Source organism: Centruroides sculpturatus, unplaced genomic scaffold, assembly GCF_000671375.1.
Source record: "Centruroides sculpturatus isolate CEXI.00-Female unplaced genomic scaffold, Cexi_2.0 scaffold267, whole genome shotgun sequence".
Lineage (NCBI taxonomy): Eukaryota > Metazoa > Arthropoda > Arachnida > Scorpiones > Buthidae > Centruroides > Centruroides sculpturatus.
This window is the reverse complement of record NW_019384634.1, coordinates 404,075-424,901: the sequence shown is the minus strand read 5'-3', so window position 1 is coordinate 424,901 and position 20,827 is coordinate 404,075. Positions and strand designations below refer to the sequence as shown.

At 25.8% G+C, this 20,827-nt stretch overlaps 3 protein-coding genes across 6 annotated transcripts in view; 1 reads left to right on the top strand and 2 right to left on the bottom strand.

Moving 5' to 3' along the window:
* Positions 1-6,139, bottom strand: part of LOC111625837 (stAR-related lipid transfer protein 3-like) — a 122,589-nt gene extending 116,450 nt beyond the window's left edge. The window contains exon 1 of the mRNA XM_023369080.1: positions 6,121-6,139. The gene's annotated coding sequence lies outside the window, so the exon portion shown is untranslated. The remainder of the gene's footprint in view (positions 1-6,120) is intronic.
* Positions 1-19,567, top strand: part of LOC111625844 (centrosomal protein of 135 kDa-like) — a 49,910-nt gene extending 30,343 nt beyond the window's left edge. The window contains exons 18-26 of the mRNA XM_023369088.1: positions 2,033-2,201; positions 2,339-2,449; positions 8,128-8,313; positions 8,377-8,586; positions 8,678-8,880; positions 8,953-9,057; positions 18,991-19,221; positions 19,305-19,380; positions 19,450-19,567. Coding sequence (XP_023224856.1) covers positions 2,033-2,201; positions 2,339-2,449; positions 8,128-8,313; positions 8,377-8,586; positions 8,678-8,880; positions 8,953-9,057; positions 18,991-19,221; positions 19,305-19,380; positions 19,450-19,464 — 1,306 coding nt within the window. The 3' untranslated portion in view covers positions 19,465-19,567. The remainder of the gene's footprint in view (positions 1-2,032; positions 2,202-2,338; positions 2,450-8,127; positions 8,314-8,376; positions 8,587-8,677; positions 8,881-8,952; positions 9,058-18,990; positions 19,222-19,304; positions 19,381-19,449) is intronic.
* Positions 19,568-19,621: 54 nt separating this feature from the next.
* LOC111625836 (rho GTPase-activating protein 7-like) overlaps positions 19,622-20,827 on the bottom strand; it is a 31,624-nt gene continuing 30,418 nt past the window's right edge. For 3 of the 4 annotated variants that reach the window (XM_023369074.1, XM_023369075.1, XM_023369076.1), the window contains 2 exons: positions 20,356-20,535; positions 20,141-20,282 (listed from right to left, as the gene is read on the bottom strand). In XM_023369074.1, coding sequence (XP_023224842.1) covers positions 20,168-20,282; positions 20,356-20,535 — 295 coding nt within the window. In that variant the 3' untranslated portion in view covers positions 20,141-20,167. Of the gene's footprint in view, positions 20,283-20,355; positions 20,536-20,827 lie in introns of all 4 variants that reach the window. The other variant, XM_023369073.1, reaches the window with a different exon arrangement.

Below are 20,827 nucleotides of genomic sequence, written 5' to 3'. Positions count from 1 at the left end.
GATACAATAGTTAAAAAAGAAAAGAGTTTTGTAAGAACATGCAGTATTTTTTAAATTGAATAAAGTATTTTACTTTTAACTGCTATTATAATAAAATTTAAATAAATATTTGTTTAATAGGATAAATTTGCAAACATTAATTGGTATTTGGTTGCTTTTATTATGTTAGAACAGAATACAAAATACTATTTGTATGTTAGTATGTTTGAATACAACATACTATTTGTATGTTGTATTCAAAAACTTTTAATAGAAAACATAACAAAGTAGATTATTCTTTCCTATTATAAAATGACAATTGATATTTTGTTTACATTATGATTCCTTAAAATATACTATTATGAAAAATTAATTTAGTTTAATAGCTAAAATTTATAACATTGCAATATATAACTGAATTCAATAATTGTTATTGAAGAAGCTAAGTTAATTTTTTAAGTTAATTCTGTACACTCTGTTGTATATGTCTTAAAATTCAAATATTTTTCTTATGAATAAGTGTTCAGTCATATTTACATTAAAGACATATGTTCTTGTTTGTTATATATTGTGAGTACTCCCATAATGTTTAATCACAGACCCAATATATGGAGCAATGCAGTCAACACCTTTTATTGGAAGAGATCTGCCTTTTACAATGATCAGAAGAATTGAATAGCATATGTGGATGGACTGAGGCAAGGACTCTATTTACAATTAACATTTATTTGAATAAAAGGAGGCTTACAACATTCTGATATCTCCCAGCTTGGATCAAGCTTGGAGGGAAAAGTCCAATTGGTATTCATTGTTGTGGTGCAGGTCCTTATGATGGTTCTTGTGTGCTGATAGTTCCAGGGCTCTCCACTTCATTTGCCTCAGAATTGATGTTTACACTGGAAAATTGAAGAATCTTGTCAATCTAACTGAATGTTCTACTAAAGTACTGAGTTTGGAAAAACTGTTTCATTTGGAGAAAAAAATCTGTGACCTTTCTAATGAATGGCATGCACAAAGCCCTTGGTGGATAAGTGTCTGTATCTTTGAGTTTCAAACTTTTTAAAGAGTTTGTCCCTCAGTTCAGACAATCTGGTTGGTCCCAGTATCCTCTCTTTACTTCCCAATTGATCTCTCACATGTTTCCAAGGATTATTCAGAACCAAATTTGGGTTGGAGGAAAAGTTAGTCATTAGTCTTTAATTCTATGCCATATCCCAACACTGGCTGGAGATGTTTATTGAATTTTCAGGATGTCTGCTCATAATTCAGAGTGAAGTGTTTTCTTTCTTGTCACTAGAAATTTCCAATTGCCATTAAGCAACATTTTTATGATGCTAGATACTTCAATTTGATGTTTTTCACACTCTTGGGATTAATTCTCAGTTTGATGGTCTCTAAAATTATGGAATGTGAGCTTGAGTCTTACTCAGGGTCTCACAATACTGTTCGATGTAGAAGCTTAGTCAATTCTGATGTAGAAGATACATTTTTTCTTTTTTTACTTTTTAATGATGCAAGTCTGTTACTAATCATTTATCAATATGGAGGATCTCTGAACATTTTTTAGAAACATTTGTATTCAGTCTCTTGTGACTAATACATTTGTTTAATTAAAAAATAAATAAAATTTCAATAAAATAAATAAAATAAAATAAATATNTACTTTTTAATGATGCAAGTCTGTTACTAATCATTTATCAATATGGAGGATCTCTGAACATTTTTTAGAAACATTTGTATTCAGTCTCTTGTGACTAATACATTTGTTTAATTAAAAAATAAATAAAATTTCAATAAAATAAATAAAATAAAATAAATATTAATAAAATTATTAATGTTGTATAAATAATCATTCAGATTGAAACTACTACATTGAATTTCCATGTCATGAACAATAAGTTTTAAATTATCACAAAAGCAGAAAAATGTATTTTTAATTTTGTACAACTATTTTTATATACAAAAATATATAGAGTATTTATTGATAAGGATATTATTAAATTTTATGACATAGATAACATATTGAAATATTTTGTATAAACTTTTGTTTTAGTAAACTTCAGTCAGAAATTCAAGATAAGGAAAAATTATTACAATCTATAAAACAGCAATTAGAATCAAATACAGAGCAATTTGAATCATTTCAACATTCTCAGAATATTGTACAAAATGAAAATAAGAAATTGCTTGAAAATATTGGAGTTTTGACAAAAGAAAATCAGGCAAGTAAATATAAATTTATTATTTTATAGCTTTTAAAATATAGCATATATTAAAAAGCTATTGTTTTTAATTCAATTTTTAGGAATTGATTGAATCACAAAGTTATGATACAGTTAGGTAATATTTTTATTTTTAGATTCTAAGTAAAGAATTGGAAAAAGTACACAGTGAAAAAGAAACGTTGAAAAGACAAATTCAAGAATATGTTACTGAAGTAACTCGTGTCGAGGAATTACTTGCTCATAAGGTAACTTAATATATCTTATATACATAATATACATTATTTTTTACACATATTATATATTGAGTGTAAAAAATAAACACTTTTAACATATATTATGCTTTTATTTTTTAATGAAATTTTAAACATAAGTTGACTCTAATGAAAGTTTTCACTTTCATTAGAGTCAACTTATATTATCTCTAATTTTCATATTCTAAATGTGATATATTCTTCTAACTAGTTTTTCTAGCATAAATTAAATATTCACTAACAGTTTTAACTTTGTTCATCAATGGAGTAGTCATAAAAATGTTGGTATGCAGAATAAGATTGTCAAAACTTAAATGAAAATATGAGAACTATTATGAAAAGCTATAAAATAAAATTATATATATCATTTTAAAGAATTTCAATTTAAGACAATGTCAAAAATTAAATATCAAAATAAGGGATGTCCCAATAGATACTACCAGATTTGAATTTTACAAAATTTTTGTTGTGTTGTTTTTTGGCCAGTAATATTCGATATTTGACATGTTGAGAAATTAAGAGGAAAAATTAATTAGTACACAGTTGCAGAATATGTTGTTATTGCACAAAAATCAGCATTATTTAATAACAATGTAAAGAAAATTATGTACTGATGTTGGTAAGAATTGTGCGCTCAGTACCAAAGGAATCCAAAAGTTAATTGTGAGGTTTAGAGTAACTGATTCTGTAGAACAGTGTTTTTCAACCTTCTTGAATACGCGACCCCTTTACAAGTTAAAAAATTCTGGCGACCCCCCAGGGCCATATTTAAGCTATATCAGTGATTTTAAAAACTACGTATTTAATTTTGTCTTTAAATATTGATCAAAAAACCAATTGTACTGTAAAATAAACAGGCAGAGCCTTCTCACTGAAATTCTAGTTTTTTTTATTGTAGTGTAGGACCTACAAACACTTGTCTTTTTCTTTCACCCACGACCCCCGTATAAGGCTTTGTGACCCCCTGGGGGTCACAACCCACAGGTTGAAAAACACTGCTGTAGAAGATGAATGCATCTATGCCTGTATAGTGGATACTTGATTGAGGATATAGAAAATATTCATGAAAGCATTGTGGAAGTTAACCTGAGTATCCATTGGACACCAGTCGAAGTAGCAGTGTAGTCTATGTTCAATGTTGTAGAAAATTTTAACAAAAGATTTGTATATGCATTCTTACAACATTTAGTTGACTTAAGAACTGCTCAAACAAAACATTCAAGTCAATGTTGCAGAAAAACACCTCATTTAAGGTCTTTTTCTGCAACAATGGCTGCAATTTGGTTGTTTAACCAATGTCATATTTTATGTGTAAGGCCTCACTTTCAATAAATATTTGACAGAAAGAAACCCATCTATTTTAATTTAATAAAAATGAAATCAGAATTTAATTTGAACTGTAATTAGGATTGTTTTAGTGTGAAAAGAAAATAAACAGCACACATGAATTAAATAGAATAGAGTGATGCCTCGTATAATGTACTTAATCCATTCCGGGTGCACGTCCGTTAAGTGAAAAGGCCGTTATATTAAACGCATTTTCCCATAGAAATACATGTTAAAACATATAATTCGTTCCGCAGCATAAAATAACCGTACTGTACCATAAAAAAAAATGAAAATGGAGCAGTCACCAATTATGTGGGTAGTCAGATGTTGTGAGGAGGAGGTTGAGGAACACTTTCTTCACACATTCATACAGATACAGACTTTTTACACATTGCAGCAGGTTTCTTTTTATTGTTTTTTAATCGGAGTCAGATTCAGGAGAGGCTACCGGAGCTTGCAGGGTTAACTCCTCTTGTTCCAGCCTTTGTTATTTGGGAGCTAGCTTCTTGAAAAATATGTCCAAGGTGGTCTGTTTCTCTCTCTTCTTCAACAGCTGTTGGAAATGACGGGCAAGGGTGTCATTGATCCTGTTGTCCTCAGCTCTGTTTGGATAATGAGTGTAGGTAAACTCCTGAGCCTCTCCCCATTTGACAAGGAAGTTTTTGTCAACTTTCACTTCTTCTGATGATTTCTTGCATTGTTTCAATTGAAATCACTTTTCTGGTTTTTTAGAAGCCATGATATGCACAACACTTGAATAAATGTAAATACCCTGCACTGCGGTGATGTACGTAATAAACAAGGGAATCCCAACGGGAGCTCTGTACTTCAGATATACTGATAATATATTATAAAAATAGCAGATTGTCATTGGCAATGGCAAAAGAGTGGAAACATCATTCGCACTTGTTCGCAGAAAGACTGTTGTTCATCTCACATAACTGCCGAATGGAAAGTCTTGTTCGCAGCCAGTCCGTTGCTCGAGTCACGTAATGGCCAAACAGAAAGTCCGTTGTTCGCAGCGTCCATTATTCGAGGCGTATGTTATATGAGGCACCACTGTATTTGATTGATGAAATTATTTTATTATTTAAAAACTGAGGTAATTATAAGGAATTAAAATAAACTGGTAACTGGAAATAAAAAATAACCTGACTATAATTTTTATGGGTAGGACTGAGTTTTTAAAGAAATTGTAAATTCTAATAATAACAGAAACTTTAATCAAATGTCTCCCCACTCAAAACATGACACATGAGCATCCTCTATCCCCCCATTCCCTTGACTTTTAACTACTAAAATTTAATAGCATCAATGCCTCAAACATAGAAATAAATTTACCAAGTTTAAAAATTTTTGGTTCATCCAGTCCTGAGATATAGTGCAAAACAAATGCATGTGTATTCACAAACACATACCAATTTTTGTAAGGGATTTTTCTATTTTAAGGCTTCTGGAGTGTCAAAACACCGAGAAATGCAAAAATTCGGGAGGTCAAAATTTGACCAGTCACCATACTTTCTCTATGTTATATTCTATAACAGCCAGAAGAATAATTCTGTTTAATTTTTTACTCTATGTTATTTTCAGTTAATTATAGTAATCTGTTTTTAGATTACTATGAAAAATTTTAATTTTGTTTACTATTTTAAATTCTTATATAAAAATGAAGCTATGTTATGTCGTACATTTTATAAGAAAATTTAGAATTTAATATTTTTATGTGTTGTTTGAAGAATTAAAATATAGTGTGAGTGTGGGTAAAAAAATATAAAATAATTTCTATTTTCTAATTAATTAATATTTTTGAATAATAATAATTTTAAAAATTGTTTTCATATATTCTCTTAAATTTACATTTTACTAAATAATTATTTTTGTGTTAAGTTTTATTTTTCATTACTTTTATATTTATGATCTTATTTTTTTATATTAATCTTTACTCTCTCTGCTGTTTATATTCATTTCCTTTCTTAGTTGTATTATTTTTTCAAAATTAAAATATATGGACATAGAATTATATATTGGCCTAAACTTATCCAAGATTTTAATTTTTATTTGTATTAATTAGCAGCTAAAGCTTTTGCACATTAAGATTTTGTAACCTCTAAAAAACAATCTGCATTGATACGTTAAAGTTTTCCTGTCTAATATGTGCAAAGAATATGGATATATAATAAAAATATATTTAGTTTAATATATATTTATAACATATATTAAACTATATACATTAAAATATATAATATATATTTTATAATAATTTATTATAAAATATTTTATAAGAAATTATTAGACATATAAATTTTATATTCTTTTATGAAATTTTGTGATCTTACCCTTTTTTGTAGAATCTTCATTATAAATTCACGTGTGAAGTTATTTGCTTTTTTTATTTTATAAATGGAATAATATCTAAACATATATCTGATTTTATGTCCCTTATGATAGTTTTTTTTAATTCATTAATATGCAAATTAAATAATGTCCCTGACAATTCCTCTCAAATAAACTTCTGAAATTAGATTAACCTTAAAAATAGGACATTAGTTAAGGTCAAATCTATTCATATATCAGTTAGTATATTTATCTTTATCAAGATATGATAAATTAGAGGAAATGACTAGGAGGAAAAATGTTTTCCTCTTGGCTATTTCTATTCATTTAACAATCAAATTCTTGATTACATCAATCTCCAAGACAGTTTTTAACATATCCAATTTAATATCATTTGAATGCCCAGTTTTATATTTCTATTAATCAGTAAGTTAATTCTAAAGCAAATATTTTTTATGGTGATGTCCAAAAAAATAAAAAGTANGAGTTTTTCAGGTTTTCTACATGTTAGTAAAACCTAAATATGGTCCAGCTTTCCATAAAAGTCTTCCTGGGGTGAACATCCTACTATTTCTAATAGGAAATCCAGGTGATGTAACTGGCAATGCATCAACATGGCAAGTGGGAGTTGTAGTTCAAGTTCCACTCCAGGCTGATTCTTTTCTTGCAGAACCTTCTAAATTAATTATAAAATGTATTGAGAGATGGTGCCTAATGTCTACTTCTAGGTCAAATCTCTTTTCATTTAATTATTAATAGTGGCATTATTATTGCCCAATATAATTTGGTAATGGTTTGGCATGCATATGATGATTAAAAATTACAACTATTACAAATTATTATTAATTTGTAACAGTTTATACTAACTTTAATTTTATTTGTTCCATTATAATAGACAAAATATTTTATAAAAATGTTTTGAACTTAAAATTTATTTAATTTTTGTTTATAGGAAAGTTGTTAGAAAAAATGTTGAAAAGAACACGAGAAAAGTTTGCTTATGATAAGTGTTATCCTCATAAATTCATTAATAAACTGTAGAAAGGGAAATTGCTTCTAAAATCTACATCATTAATTACAACTAAATCTATCTGCAACTATTGTTATTCTGAATTAATATTTTTCAAAGGATATTATTTCAGACTTAGCTGCATATGCTAAAATTATACTTAATTTTTTTTTAATTATTTACATATGTACTGTACAGTACATTTTAATGCTAAATTTGAAAATGGCATCATCATCATCATCATCATCAGTAAAGTTAGAAAAGTTACAAAGATCGTCATTGTTTTGCATATAAAGTTTTTGGCTTTGAATCTGAAATTCTTTTTTGATATCAAATCACATTACAAATGACTTAATTGTTGAAACCACTAGTTTAATGACTGTGAAAATAAAGATATAATCTCAAAAGTTGTTTATCCTTTAGCAAAATTTTTTCTCTAGCAATTATCACTGATAATTTCATAAAAAAAGAATCAGTATAGTTTGATAAATTTTAATTTGTAAGATTCAATTTTTTATCAAAGAAGAATTAAATTTTTAATTAAAAATTTTTTTTTTTTTTAGAGAAAAAGCAAGTCAGGAATTGAAAAGATTACGGCAACATCATCAGTTTTTTGATTCCAGTACAGGATCTTCAGATCCTCATTCGTCTCCTCAAAGCTTACCGTCTAGTAGTCATCATATTTTATTTACACGTTTTGATAAACAAGTTCAAACCTCACCTCTACGTGATCAAACTTCAATAGAAAAACATACTGATTTTGTGTATACGTCCTTAACAGAAGTATCTACAAAGTGAGTTCATATTCTTTAACCAATATTTAAAACATCTATTGATCAGTTAATGCTTATTTCTTAATGATGATATTATTTTAAAGCAAAGAGAATTCTCAGCAGAAAACCATTTTAATTCAGAATTCAGATGAAGAAAANTCTTTTTCCCTAACAATCTGTTTTAAAATTACTATTTTATTTAAATTTCACAAGTTTTTAAATTTTAGGAACAACAAAGAATGGAATTGCTTGAACAATATAGGAGTTTAAATGAAGAAAATGTTCAATTAGAAACTCAGACACAGCATTTAGCTTCAATAAATTCATCCACAGAACTAGAAGTATTAGTGAAAGAAAAAGAATTGAAAATGTGCCATGATAGGATTTCTGCCCTTGAAGATGAAATTGAAACAGTGAGAAAAATTTTTTCTTTTTATTATTTGTATTGATGATTTTCTGAAGTATACTTTTAATAGCATTTGAGTGCAGAACAAAAATATCGCACAGAAGTAAATATGTTGAATTCATCTGTACATGATTTAGAATCAGAATTACTACATACTCAAACAATGATTAGACAGTTACAACAGGATTTGGCATCTACACGATCTCTCTGTGTTCAATTGGATTCTACAAGAGATCAATTACAAAGACAAAAAGCTAACGATGAAGCTGAAAAGGAACAGGTAGGCCCGTACAGTAATAGTATCTAAAATTTGAAATAAAAGCAATTGCCAAATTTTCTTTAATCATTTTAATAAAATTTCTTTTGTAAAGTTATTAACTCAAATTCAAAAACTTCAAGAAGAAACTAAAATGTTGAGATCTCAAATTTCAAATGAAAGAGCTTCTGTCTTAAATTTAGAAGGTGTATTAACAGTATCACGAGAGAAAGAATTTCGAAATCATTTAAGTGTTCAAGAACTTACAGCTGAAGTCAAACTATTAAGAGAAAGATTGAAAGAAAATGATGAAAGATTGTAAATATTGTTTATGATATTTATTAAATTTGTTTATCTATTCTAAATAAGATTATTTTTCTTAAATTAAAGAGAAATGCAAAGTAAAGAATTGGCTAGTTCTCGGACAAAAGTGGCAGAATTAGAAATGGCATCAGAAAGATTGAAAAGACAAGTCACAAATGAAAAATTTGAAAAGTAAGATTAATTTTTAAACCTTTAATACTATAATTTGAAGCTTTGAAAACATTTGAACTTTTTTAAAACTTCAATTATTTATTTTGATAATTTTTCATTGGTTTTTAATCATAAATTATAGTTTAACAAATTCACTCATATAGTTTTATCATCATCACTTTCTAATTTCTTGATTATTTTACAAAGAATTTCTTAACATTCTCACAAAATTATCTAAGTGAATAAAGGGAAAATTTAATATATTTTATTCATAACACTTCAAAATATTTTGAGCTTAAAGGTGCTTTATTCAACAGATTGTACTCATATTAAGTTTTGAAGTTGCATAGGTTCTTTAGTTTTTTTATTTCTTACTTTTGGAAGCATTTTTCAAATTTTACAGACAATTTATTAAGTGATAAAGTACACAATAAAACTTTGAATTAATGAATAGGGTAATATAAAACTAAGATATGAATATTATCTAGAAAGCTGATCACTATTTACTTTATTTTGCATATAATCCAGAAAATTTGTATCTTTTTTTTTTTTTTATGGTTTTACGCCCCTTACCGCTCAGGGAGCACAAAGAATCCAAAAGTTTAATTTTAGTCGCGCGCGCAACGCCCAGAAGGTGGAATCGAACCACTGACATTAATCAACTACAGGTTTGAAGCCCGCACCCCGGACCACCAAGGTTCATCTGGACAAATTTGAATCTTGTAGAATGTAGAAAACATTGATAATTGTTTTGTATTCAATCAAAACATAGATTAATTACTGTTTAGAATAACTGATCTGTTATTTATACAGTAACAGAAAAGTGATCATCACCTGATTCATTTGATTAATGAATTATTTATAAAAATTTGTTTTTATTTTGATACATAATTTTTTGAACAAATTCAATTTTTAAAACATTATTGCGTTAAAAATTTGATCCTTATTCGGGTTAACATTTAATAAAATTGATTAAAAGAACTGGAAATTTTTAAAATATAGTTATAGATTCTGATATTACCTATTTATATAAAAAAAGATATTTTTTCTAGATTCTTTGTTATCTATTTCTGTGATTTTTGTAATTAGAGAACTACAATATGATTTGTTGATTATTAGAATGGATTATTAATCAAATGAATTTAATTAGTCATGTATAAAGTGATTTTTAGAGATGGTTCTCTTGCTTAAAATAAAGATCAAATCTTTGTTTTAAATGTTTTAGTACAAGAAAAATTGAAATAAAAAGAAGATATTATATGTAGTATTCTTTAATTTCAAATCTGCATTTTTTAGCATAAATCATTTCATTTTATGGTTATTACTTGGAAGAATAAATATAAGCAAACATTTTTTGAATTAACAAAGAATATTTTTAAAAAGCAGGTTTCTAGCTTGGAAATTTTTTCTTCAAACTGGGGAATTTTCTAATCAATTAGGAAAATGGAGAGGAAGTATTAATGGGGAAATTTTGTGGGGAATTCTAAATTCCTGAAAGGAAAATTGGAGAAAATAAAATTTTTTACTTAATTAATGATAATTTAACTTTTTATTATTAAAAAAACAATTAGTTTTTTTATTTTGATTGTATTTCACTTATTATTATTGTACTGAACAGGATAAAGTTGTGATTAAGTCTGTTAAAAATAAATCACATAATATTATTTTGATGGAAGTAAAGAAATAAAACAATAAGAAATGTGATCAAATTGACTTTGTTTTTAATTTCATATATTTTTTAATTTTGCTTATTTATTTACCTATATTTGCTTTATTTCTATAAAATAAAAACATATTATGTAATTGCACTAGAAAACTTTGTATCAGTGAAGTGGTTATTAAAATAAACCAATTATAATAATTTAATTGGTTATTACTAAAGAAAAACTACTACTATAAGATTTTGTATGCTCATGTTAAGTTACATTTGACACGAGTTTATAAAATTTTATATAAATTTCCACAATGATTAAATAAGAGTATAAATTTATAAATAATTAAGTATATAATTCTGAATACAATATTATTACCAACTAAAAATTATTTAAAGTACTTAAATTCATAAAGATATAAGAAAGCAGTTGAAATTAAATATTTTTATATTTGTGAAGTATTATGAAAAGCATGCGAAACATTTAAATAAATACAGAATTTGAGTTATTATCACCATATGTACTGTACAGTACATAAACAAAAAGAATGTGACAATTATATGAGGATTTTAGAAAGATATAAACTGAAAATATGGTTTTATTTCCATCTTCCCTGCTTCTAACTAGTGTATATAACAAGATATCTTTTGTATTATCAAATATTTTAAAGGAAAATGTGTCATTAAGTGAAAATTCAAAACATTTTATTGAAATATTTTTTTAAAGTTAAGTTATGAGTATCGAATGATTAAAATGTTATCTATTATATTGATATTTATGTGAGAATTTGTTCAGAAATCCCTTAATTTTGAGATAATTGACTCCATCTATCTGACAATCTTATTTTAAAATAGCTGCTACAAGAGTAAAATCTTTCAAATGTAACACTGCATGTTACATTTGAAAGATTTTAGTCTTGTAGCAGCTTTTTTTTTTTTAATACACTGTTTAAAGCCATCAAATCTACATTCGATTTGCTGGCTTTACATGTAGTGCCATCTATTGGGAAAAAATTTAAGAAAATAATAAACTAAATATAATTCTTACAAAAAAAGGATATTTTAAAAAATATATATTATATTCACTTAATTACTGTGAAAACGATATAGCACATCTATTTAGCTCCATATCATTACTGCAACAGGTAACATAGCACTTGCCTGCATGGAATCAAAAGTGTTATCCTGTGAAAAGTCTATAAGTATTTAATTTTCCACATCAAACAACTTGGGTTTTTTCATTTCTGAACAGTACTTTCTTAATTGTAATGAGTGCCCTCCAGTAGCCGAGTTGATAAAACCACTGAACACTAGTAGTTAGTCGTAGGTTCGAACATGGCCAATGGGCTGGCCATATAGAGTTTTTCAGGTTTTCTACATGTTAGTAAAACCTAAATATGGTCCAGCTTTCCATAAAAGTCTTCCTGGGGTGAACATCCTACTATTTCTAATAGGAAATCCAGGTGATGTAACTGGCAATGCATCAACATGGCAAGTGGGAGTTGTAGTTCAAGTTCCACTCCAGGCTGATTCTTTTCTTGCAGAACCTTCTAAATTAATTATAAAATGTATTGAGAGATGGTGCCTAATGTCTACTTCTAGGTCAAATCTCTTTTCATTTAATTATTAATAGTGGCATTATTATTGCCCAATATAATTTGGTAATGGTTTGGCATGCATATGATGATTAAAAATTACAACTATTACAAATTATTATTAATTTGTAACAGTTTATACTAACTTTAATTTTATTTGTTCCATTATAATAGACAAAATATTTTATAAAAATGTTTTGAACTTAAAATTTATTTAATTTTTGTAATGTTATCCTATTTTTACATGATAGTTAGCTGAATAAATTATACTAAATTATTATTATATAACACGATTTTGGAAAAGTTTTTCCTTCATTGTTCTAAATATAGTTAAACTTACAATCTTTGCGAAATGAATTGATATACACATAAATCAACTATACAATGGTCATATAAATCAGTCAGTCTGCATATGTATTTCTGTACTTTTCATTCTTTACTGCAATTTATATTTATTTATTTTTTGTTTTCTATATTATACAGTAGATCTGATCATGCAAATGATAAAATATACTATTTTAAATAAATTATTTTTTTTTTGGTATCATATTGATATACAAGCAATTTTTAATATTCTTTAGGATATCTTTAAATACTTAAGATTTCAGTTATTAAATAATTACTTGTTTAATTTTTTGGTTGAATTAATCATATTCTTTTCTGATATAAATTATTTTCTAAAAGTCTGTTCTATAAAGTATTGTAGCTTATGTATTCACAAAATAAATATTGTAATCAGAATAAATACCTGTTATGACCTGCCATGGTCAAAATAAATTTACTTACTGAAGAAAACAAAAATATAGTTCAAATTAAGTAAGTAAATTTATACTGTAGCAATTATTTTTTTATATAGTCTATGATTAATATATTATCAGCACACATCAGACTGTGTGGTGAATAGTATTGATTATGCTAATTGCAGAGATAACATATACAGTGAAACCCTGATATATGAGCTTATTCTGTTCTTGAAACTTATAAATCAAAATTGCATAAATAGGGATAAGCTTTTTACATTATTTCTTACAATCAAAATTTGTTCCTCATTTCAGCATAATTCATTCATTCTATCCATATTCTCTAAATAAGATTAAAAGTGCTACAAAACAACCTATTTAACTGTCAAACAATGATTCAAAATAAAATGAATAAAATATAAGCAGTAGACTATTTACCAATATAGAAGGAATTAATTTGACATAAAATGGTTGATAAATATTGCATTTGTTCTTTTATCTATTTATTTACTGTATTTACTCGCATATAAGACGAGGTTTTTATTCATTTTTCATTGCTTCAAAAACCTAAGTTGTCCTATACGCATGAGCAATGGATTCTTTGCATTTTTGCAATAATTCTTGTGATCTGTGTGTTTGCATTTTTTACTGGATGTTCACCCTCTGGTGTTTAAAAACAAAAGTATTTTTGTTTTTAAACACCAGACAAGTATAATAAAACTGTATAATAATGTAATTTCATTAGTGATTGCAGAGATATACAATGTGCAAAGTTTAGTGAACTTTATTACAATGAATAGTACTGTCTCTTGTGAATGAAGATAAGATGAATGAAACAAAAAAAATGGAGACTTTAAGAACAGTATAATCACAGTGTGTGGGAATTTCAGTCTCATTGCATTCATGATTAGAATACTTTATTATTGAAATATTGATTAGAGTCATTATCAATATTCTGTTGAATATTTCATCTTGTGAATGGGGAATATCATATTCATATATCATGACAATAAGAAGTTTTCAAAATTTGGAAGTAGTCTTTGCCTAAATGGCAACAATATTAAAGACATTCTATTTTGTCCTGTACAAAACAAAATTTACTTGTAAAACATGATGTCATCCAAAAAATATGTGATGCTTAATAGGGACTTTAAAATTTATGGATCAAAATATAATTAAAAAACAATATAGATTACATTTTTAAAAATAATTGATGAAGTATATTCCATTAAATGGAACCAAGTAATATACAGAAAAAAGCAATTAAACCTGAATGTGGTTATCAAATTAAATTGATAATGTATGCTTTCTTTCAAATTTAATGCATTGGAAATTAAAAAGTTGATATGGATTGATTGAGTTTGTAGATGTATATTATTGTAATATATATGTAAAAATACTTTATCAATATATGTAAAATATATATTGTAAAGTATATGTAAAAATACTTTTTCAATACACATATATATTCTAATATTGTAGAAATTTTATAAATTTATGTGTTCTTCATGACTTGAATTAGATTTTTTCTTATATGTGCAGTTCCCAACTTTTGTACTTAGTTTAAGTAACATATTGTCTGAAGGTCAGACAATAGAGTTGCATGTTATAAATGGTATTCTATTCCAAGAGAGCTAAAAAGCAAATTATAAGATTTTTTAAGATTGTAAAAAAAAATATATAATTTTCCTATGCATAAAACATTAAAAAGAATGTTAAAACTATAGATTATGTAGATATTGTCTCGTGAAAATTAATTTTTATTGCCTAAAAATGATTTTGATTTTACTGAAACTAAAATTGGCAGAGAGTGCTATTGTGCAAAAGCACAATTTTTGCCAGCTGAAAATATATGAATGTCCAAATTTGATATATAAAAGGTGATTTAACATTATTAAAGTATTCAAAGTATTGTGCACAAAAGAAAATCTAGGATTGCTTGTATATCATCATTGTATCAAGTCATCAATTTATATTCTACTTGCATCCTATTTTAATAAGTTTTAAAAAACTGTCTTGTTGTTATTTTTTAATATTCTTTAGGATATCTTTAAATACTTAAGATTTCAGTTATTAAATAATTACTTGTTTAATTTTTTGGTTGAATTAATCATATTCTTTTCTGATATAAATTATTTTCTAAAAGTCTGTTCTATAAAGTATTGTAGCTTATGTGTTCACAAAATAAATATTGTAATCAGAATGAATGACCTGTTATGACCTGCCATGGTCAAAATAAATGTACTTACTGAAGAAAACAAAAATATAGTTCAAATTAAGTAAGTAAATTTATACTGTAGCAATTATTTTTTTATATAGTCTATGATTAATATATTATCAGCACACATCAGACTGTGTGCTGAATAGTATTGATTATGCTAATTGCAGAGATAACATATACAGTGAAACCCTGATATATGAGCTTATTCTGTTCTTGAAACTTATAAATCAAAATTGCATAAATAGGGATAAGCTTTTTACATTATTTCTTACAATCAAAATTTGTTCCTCATTTCAGCATAATTCATTCATTCTATCCATATTCTCTAAATAAGATTAAAAGTGCTACAAAACAACCTATTTAACTGTCAAACAATGATTCAAAATAAAATGAATAAAATATAAGCAGTAGACTATTTACCAATATAGAAGGAATTAATTTGACATAAAATGGTTGATAAATATTGCATTTGTTCTTTTATCTATTTATTTACTGTATTTACTCGCATATAAGATGAGGTTTTTCTTCATTTTTGATTGCTTCAAAAACCTAATACACATGAGCAAAGGATTCTTTGCATTTTTGCAATAATTCTTGTGATCCGTGTGTTTGCATTTTTTACTGGATGTTCACCCTCTGGTGTTTAAAAACAAAAGTATTTTATCTGGGTCATTTCAATTGTTCTTGTGTATTGTGAGGAGTAAAGATGAAAAGCAAAGCTTTTGAATTGAATTCCAATTTGAAATTGCAAAATCACAGAGGAGCTTGATATAAGTTTTAATCCATTCCCATGTGAAAACAGGTGATTATTCAGAAATCAAAATTCGGAGAAACTCATAAGTATAATTGACGGAGAGTGAATTTGACTGTTAAGAATTGGCATAAAAGGTTTCCAATTCTCCAACTTTACATGAACAAATTACGTCAATTTTACAAGATTTTTCCTTAATGTTTAAAATGCCAATAATTTTTACGGGACAATGTGTGCATTTACATACATTTGACATTTTATTTGTGATTAAATGAAATAAAATTAAATTGTATTAATAAATCTAATTTTCTTTATTTTGATCTGTAAAGTAACANTTGCATAAATAGGGATAAGCTTTTTCCATTATTTCTTACAATCAAAATTTGTTCCTCATTTCAGCATAATTCATTCATTCTATCCATATTCTCTAAATAAGATTAAAAGTGCTACAAAACAACCTATTTAACTGTCAAACAATGATTCAAAATAAAATGAATAAAATATAAGCAATAGACTATTTACCAATATAGAAGGAATTAATTTGACATAAAATGGTTGATAAATATTGTATTTGTTCTTTTATCTATTTATTTACTGTATTTACTCGCATATAAGACGAGGTTTTTATTCATTTTTCATTGCTTCAAAAACCTAAGTTGTCCTATACGCATGAGCAATGGATTCTTTGCATTTTTGCAATAATTCTTGTGATCTGTGTGTTTGCATTTTTTACTGGATGTTCACCCTCTGGTGTTTAAAAACAAAAGTATTTTTGTTTTTAAACACCAGACAAGTATAATAAAACTGTATAATAATGTAATTTCATTAGTGATTGCAGAGATATACAATGTGCAAAGTTTAGTGAACTTTATTACAATGAATAGTACTGTCTCTTGTGAATGAAGATAAGATGAATGAAACAAAAAAAATGGAGACTTTAAGAACAGTATAATCACAGTGTGTGGGAATTTCAGTCTCATTGCATTCATGATTAGAATACTTTATTATTGAAATATTGATTAGAGTCATTATCAATATTCTGTTGAATATTTCATCTTGTGAATGGGGAATATCATATTCATATATCATGACAATAAGAAGTTTTCAAAATTTGGAAGTAGTCTTTGCCTAAATGGCAACAATATTAAAGACATTCTATTTTGTCCTGTACAAAACAAAATTTACTTGTAAAACATGATGTCATCCAAAAAATATGTGATGCTTAATAGGGACTTTAAACTTTATGGATCAAAATATAATTAAAAAACAATATAGATTACATTTTTAAAAATAATTGATGAAGTATATTCCATTAAATGGAACCAAGTAATATACAGAAAAAAAGCAATTAAACCTGAATGTGGTTATCAAATTAAATTGATAATGTATGCTTTCTTTCAAATTTAATGCATTGGAAATTAAAAAGTTGATATGGATTGATTGAGTTTGTAGATGTATATTATTGTAATATATATGTAAAAATACTTTATCAATATATGTAAAATATATATTGTAAAGTATATGTAAAAATACTTTTTCAATACACATATATATTCTAATATTGTAGAAATTTTGTAAATTTATGTGTTCTTCATGACTTGAATTAGATTTTTTCTTATATGTGCAGTTCCCAACTTTTGTACTTAGTTTAAGTAACATATTGTCTGAAGGTCAGACAATAGAGTTGCATGTTATAAATGGTATTCTATTCCAAGAGAGCTAAAAAGCAAATTATAAGATTTTTTAAGATTGTAAAAAAAAAAATATATAATTTTCCTATGCATAAAACATTAAAAAGAATGTTAAAACTATAGATTATGTAGATATTGTCTCGTGAAAATTAATTTTTATTGCCTAAAAATGATTTTGATTTTACTGAAACTAAAATTGGCAGAGAGTGCTATTGTGCAAAAGCACAATTTTTGCCAGCTGAAAATATATGAATGTCCAAATTTGATATATAAAAGGTGATTTAACATTATTAAAGTATTCAAAGTATTGTGCACAAAAGAAAATCTAGGATTGCTTGTATATCATCATTGTATCAAGTCATCAATTTATATTCTACTTGCATCCTATTTTAATAAGTTTTAAAAAACTGTCTTGTTGTTATTTTAATATTTAATTTACAAAGTGTTTCGTATTATTTCCTTAATATTTGTAATAACAAATTCATATTATCTTATTTGTTTTAGTTTTCATTTTGATTACAAAATTTCTTTAAGAATTAATTGTTTGTTATTGAAAATATATAAAAATTTTTTAAGCAGAAAACTTTAATTTATTATCAAGGAAGTTTTAAAATTTTAAACACAAATAATAATATATATTAGATATGAATTTTGAAGCTATAAATAGATTATTTAATTTTTGTTTATAGGAAAGTTGTTAGAAAAAATGTTGAAAAGAACACGAGAAAAGTTTGCTTATGATAAGTGTTATCCTCATAAATTCATTAATAAACTGTAGAAAGGGAAATTGCTTCTAAAATCTACATCATTAATTACAACTAAATCTATCTGCAACTATTGTTATTCTGAATTAATATTTTTCAAAGGATATTATTTCAGACTTAGCTGCATATGCTAAAATTATACTTAATTTTTTTTTTTAATTATTTACATATATACTGTACAGTACATTTTAATGCTAAATTTGAAAATGGCATCATCATCATCATCATCATCAGTAAAGTTAGAAAAGTTACAAAGATCGTCATTGTTTTGCATATAAAGTTTTTGGCTTTGAATCTGAAATTCTTTTTTGATATCAAATCACATTACAAATGACTTAATTGTTGAAACCACTAATTTAATGACTGTGAAAATAAAGATATAATCTCAAAAGTTGTTTATCCTTTTTCAAAATTTTTTCTCTAGCAATTATCACTGATAATTTCATAAAAAAAGAATCAGTATAGTTTGATAAATTTTAATTTGTAAGATTCAATTTTTTATCAAAGAAGAATTAAATTTTTAATTAAAAATTTTTTTCAGAGAAAAAGCAAGTCAGGAATTGAAAAGATTACGGCAACATCATCAGTTTTTTGATTCCAGTACAGGATCTTCAGATCCTCATTCATCTCCTCAAAGCTTACCTTCTAGTAGTCATCATATTTTATTTACACGTTTTGATAAACAAGTTCAAACCTCACCTCTACGTGATCAAACTTCAATAGAAAAACATACTGATTTTGTGTATACGTCCTTAACAGAAGTATCTACAAAGTGAGTTCATATTCTTTAACCAATATTTAAAACATCTATTGATCAGTTAATGCTTATTTCTTAATGATGATATTATTTTAAAGCAAAGAGAATTCTCAGAAGAAAACCATTTTAATTCAGAATTCAGATGAAGAAAATAATTATAATGTAGAATCAAAGGTAAGAAAAAAACATTTAAATTTTTACATATTATGAGTGCAATTATTTATCATGGAATTCTGTTTTCAGGATAGTCAAAAATAAGGAATTTAATTATAAAACTGATTATTAAAATTCTGTACAAAGTGGTTTTGTTATGTATTAAAACCGATTTATTTTAAAATAATAATAAATATATTTTCTTTTATATTTGAGGGAAACATTATCATTTAAAGTTTTTTTTAATTCATAAACTACAATACATTTGAACAATATACACTTTTATACATTTACAGCATCAACATAATTATAACATCCAACAGAAAATGATTTATACCAGATAAATCATATTGCATGTCACTAACCAAACATAGGTTTCTCTTTTCTTACTAACAAATATTCTTGCATAATTAAAACAACAAAAACATCAAGTTTCTGCAATACAATACAATATCAATTCTTGCATAAAGAAAAACAATATAATGAGGTTGAAACATTTATACATTTTGGTCCATATTGTTACATGAAAATTAAAATAAATGCAATTTGGAATGCTTATTAAGTTAGTTTACTCTAAAAATTAAATATAATTTCGAGAGGCACTTTGTCAGTCCAAAATATTGAAAATAATTATTTATTTACAAGTTGTATTTAAAATCTTATTTGTATTTATTTTTCCACAAAAATAAGTTATAAATTTCCTGGGGAATATGAGGTATGAAAATAAATTGTATTTCATTTAAGTTATGAATTATTATCCCTCATCATGAGAGAAAAATATATAAATATTTATAAACATAAACTACTTTTAAACTTTTGTCTCCGGTCCTTCACTTTTTAGAATGAATGAATCTCTCAGGCGTAGCATTTGTAGAGCCGAAATATAACCATATGCTTTATTGTACCATTCTGATGAATGACCACTGAAACAATAGTTTAAATAAAAAATTATTATTTTTTTAAACAAAACTTACAGATAAATTGCAATTTACTTACCACAAATCTATCCTACTAATGTAAGATATTCTAGATTTTCCTGAACCACAAGGTTCAATCAAATAACGAGAAGCCAGTACCAAACCTTGTATGCTGTTCATCATTAATGGTTTATTTGAATAATTTATAGACATTTCAATGAGAATACAAGTACCTTTTGGTAAATCTGTTTGCCAAGACCTAGAAAAAATAAATAGGATACCATATTTTTTTAATAATCCAAAATTTTTATGTAATAGTGTATATTAATGCATGACAATTAAGTAAAAATATAGTAAAAAAGTAATGTTCTTTTAGATTAATTAAATTAAATAAATGTAAACACAACTATTTTTTTTCATTAAAATTTCACTATGTTATGAATTCCAATTCATTTAGAGTTAAATATATGAATCTTTTCTCTAAACTGCAACATGTTATTTGAATGGAAAAAGTATATTATATTATATTATATTTAGGGAATTCCTGTTGA